The sequence below is a fragment of the Eimeria mitis genome, genomic scaffold, assembly GCF_000499745.2.
Source record: "Eimeria mitis Houghton genomic scaffold, Emh_scaff275, whole genome shotgun sequence".
NCBI lineage: Eukaryota > Apicomplexa > Conoidasida > Eucoccidiorida > Eimeriidae > Eimeria > Eimeria mitis.
In genome coordinates, this window is record NW_013571093.1 from 10,368 (window position 1) to 13,820 (window position 3,453).

Genomic DNA, 3,453 nt, shown 5'->3' on the forward strand with positions numbered 1-3,453 from the left:
TTGTATTTCTGTGTCTTTAATGTTTCTCCATATCTGCCAGAAATGTTCGGGTGTACACCGAGCAGCAGCAAGCCACGGTGTGTATTTTTTGTTTTTATTTTTGTTGCTTTTTCCTATCTTTATCCCTTCATCACACTCTAATAACTCTGTTGTTATGCCGACCAATATATTCTCCTCCTGCTGCTGCTGCTGCTGCTGCTGCTGTTGCTGCTGCTGTTGCTGTTGCTGCTGTTGCTGCTGCTGCTGTTGCTGCTGCTGCTGCTGCTGCTGTTGTTCGTGCACTTGTTCATGCTGCTCCTGCTGAAGCCCCCCATAATGCTGCTGCTGCTGCTCCTGCTGCTGCTGCTGCTGCTGCTCCTGCTGCTGCTGCTCCTGCTGCTGCTGCTGCTGCTGCAGCAGCCTGCGAGCTACATGCAGCCCCGTGGCGATGTTCTTCCACTGGTCACGGCCCCCAATCTGGCAGCAGCAGCGGAGACACCGCGACAGCAGCACGAAGTCCAGGGCCTGCAGCAAACTGTAGCCGATGTCTGCTGCTGTTGCTGCTCCACTACCTGTACCCAGTTGCTGCTGCTGCTGCTGCTGCTGCTGCTGCTGCTGTTGCTGCAGCAAGGCAGCAGCTGTATTCACAGATCCACTGAAACTCTCTACAGCTTTATCGCATTCTATAATACTGCTGTTGTTGCTGCTGCTGCTGCTGCACGTTGCTGCTGTGCTCTGTTGCTGCTGCTGCTGCTGCTGCTGCTGCTGCTGTCTCTCTGCTGCTGCTGCTGCTCGCGGCAGAATATCAGCCAGGGGCAGCCGAGGAGCAGTGCATGCAAGGAAAGCCCCAAGCGGTATCTTCTCCAGCCACCTATCATTCCTAACCACCAACGGCATAGGCAGCTGCAACTGCTGCTGCTGCTGCTGCTGCTGCTGCTGCTGCTGCTGCTGCTGTTTGGTCGGGGGAGTGAATATGCGCCGCAGCTGCTGCAGCACGCTGCTGCAGTTTGCTTCGATCTCGGCGTCGTATCTTTTCCAGCCCCCGCAGCCCAGCAGCTGCAGCAGGGTCTCCTCAGTACTGCTGCTGCTGCTGCTGCTGCTGCTGCTGCTGTTGCTGCTGCTGCTAGCTCTGCGTGCATGCAGCGCGATGCGAGCTGTTGCTGTCCCCAGCAGCAGCACCGGCTGCACTCCCTCCTGCAGCCACAGCCGCCGCAGCAGCAGCAGCGGCAGCAAGTGGCCCGCATGCAGTGAGGGCCCCGTCATATCAATACCAACATAAAAAGACAAACTTGAACGCATACCTGTGCTGCTGCTGCTGCTGCTGCTGCTGCTGTTGCTGCTGCTGCTGCTGCTGCTGCTGCTGGGCTCGTGGAGTGGAAAAGGTTCGAGCAGCTGCATAGCAGCAGCATCTGCTGCAGCATCTTTTGCTGCGATGGCTGTCTGAGGCTGCCCTTGTCCTGCTGCTGCTGCTGCTGCTGCTGCTGCTGCTGTTTCTGCTGCTGCTGCTGCTGCTTTGCGGCTGTGGTTGAGGAGACAGTCGAGCGCCCTGAGGTCGCTGGCCGTCGCCAGCAGCCGCCGCTGCAGCAAATCCCGCAGAGAGGGGTTTGTGGGCTCCCAGCTGTCACTAGCTGCTGCTGCTGCCGCTGCTGCTTCTGCTGCTGCTGCTGTTGGTGCTGCTGCTGCTGCTGCTGAGCTGGTCAAGGAGCTGCTGCTGGCAGCAGCACAACGACTGCTGCATGGCGGCGGCTGCAGCAGCTGCTTCCTTTCTTCTAATGCCCTGAAGACAAAGCAGCAACTGCTGCTGCTCCTGCTGCTGCTGCTGCTGCTGCTTCTGTTGGTTCTGCTGCTGCTGCTGCTGTTGGGGTCAATGCATCTGCTACTGCTGCTCGAGTAGCAATTGCTGTTGTTGCTGTTGTTGTTGCTGCTGCTGCTGCTGCTGCTGCTGCTTAGAGCGCCAGCACTAAAGGACAAGCCATGGCGCTGGTCTTGCTGCAGCGAGGCAGAGCACACGCGAGCATCCCGCAGCAGCAGCAGCAGCAGCAGCAACAGCAGCAGCAGCAGCAGCAGCAGGTTGTGTCGGTGCTGCTGAGGCCTCATGGCTCCCGTCTAGGTCCTACGGGGGCCATGGGTTGCTGCAGCAGCAGCAGCTGCTGCTGCTGCAGCATCTGGGCTTTCCTGTCAGCAGCAGCAGCGGCTGCTGCTGCTGCAATCAGCAGCAGCAACAGCAGCAACAGCAGCAATCAGCAGCAGCAGCAATCGAGAGCAGCAATGATCACAGCAAGAATCGAAGCCAGCAGCAGCAGCAGCAGCAGCAGCAGCAGCAGCAGCAGCCGCATTCATCACCACTGTCTGCTGCAGCAGCAAGAGCAACCAAAAGATAAACCTCCTAGCTAGCTACACACGCAACAAAATTTCTATTTAACTCGCCGAGCAGCAGCAGCAGCAGCGGCAGCAGCAGCAGCTGCTGCTGCTGCTGCTGCTGCTGCTGCTGTCGGCTGCATGCGTGGGGCCGCAGCCGACACGGCTTGCTGAGTGCCGATTTGCTGCTGCTGTTTTTGTGTTTATACAGAAATTAATTTAATAAATTAATTATTTAAATAAATAAATAATTAAATAAATAATTAATTTAGTTTTTTATTTGTTTGTTTATTAGATAGGAGTGCATACTTCCTTCTCTCCATGTGTACAGCTTGTTTGCTGCTGCTGCTGCTGCTGCTGCTGCTGCTGCTGCTGCTGTTGCTGCTACTCTTGCTGCTACTGCTACTGGTGCTGCTGCTGGTGCTGCTGGTGCTGCTGCTGCTGCTGAGCCGCAAGACAGTCGCCGAGGATACAGCAGCAATTGTGGCTGACGCAGCAGCTGCAGGTGCTGCTGCTGCCCTTCCTGGATCTGCTGCTGCAGCAGCTGCAGCAGCTGCAGCAGAATGTCTGCTGCTAGTAGCAGCAACAGCAGCACAGCAGCAGCAAGAGCGCTAGCAGCAGCAGCAGCGAAAGCAGTAACAACAGCAGAGAGAAGAGCAGCAGCAGCAGCAGCCAGAGCAACTGCAGAACCATAAAGAGCAGCAGCAGCAGCAGCAGCAGCAGCAGCAGCAGCAGCAGCAACAGCAAGGGAAAGCAGCTAACAGCTTGTGTCTTGCTGCTGTGCTTGTAGGTGTATGTACACCTCAGCAGTCAGAACGTATGTGTCAGTGCTGCGGCTGCTGCTGCTTCTCTCTGTGTAGCAGCTGCAGCACTTGCTGCTGCTTCTGCTGTTGCTACTGCTGCAGCAGCAGCAGCTGCTGCCCATGCTACTGCTGCAGCTCCTGCTGTTGCTGCTGCAGCTTCACTACGCTTTGAATTTGTTCGTCGTCCAGCGGCAGCAACCAAGAGAACACAGCATCTGTGGTTTGCTGCTGAGAGGAGATGCTTGCTGCTGCTGCTGCGGACCTCTATTCTGCTGTTGCTGCTGCTGCTACTGCTTCCCTTGCTGCTGCTGCC

General features: G+C 56.8%; 1 protein-coding gene across 1 annotated transcript in view; it reads right to left on the minus strand.

Annotated features, from left to right (window-relative positions):
* The window catches only part of EMH_0006420 (uncharacterized protein), a gene marked incomplete at both ends in the record, with an annotated part of 5,273 nt that extends 2,011 nt beyond the window's left edge, over window positions 1-3,262 (minus strand). The window contains 4 exons of the mRNA XM_013497554.1: window positions 163-1,968; window positions 2,097-2,182; window positions 2,647-3,018; window positions 3,100-3,262. Coding sequence (XP_013353008.1) covers window positions 163-1,968; window positions 2,097-2,182; window positions 2,647-3,018; window positions 3,100-3,262 — 2,427 coding nt within the window. The remainder of the gene's footprint in view (window positions 1-162; window positions 1,969-2,096; window positions 2,183-2,646; window positions 3,019-3,099) is intronic.
* Between the last annotated feature and the right edge of the window lie 191 nt (window positions 3,263-3,453).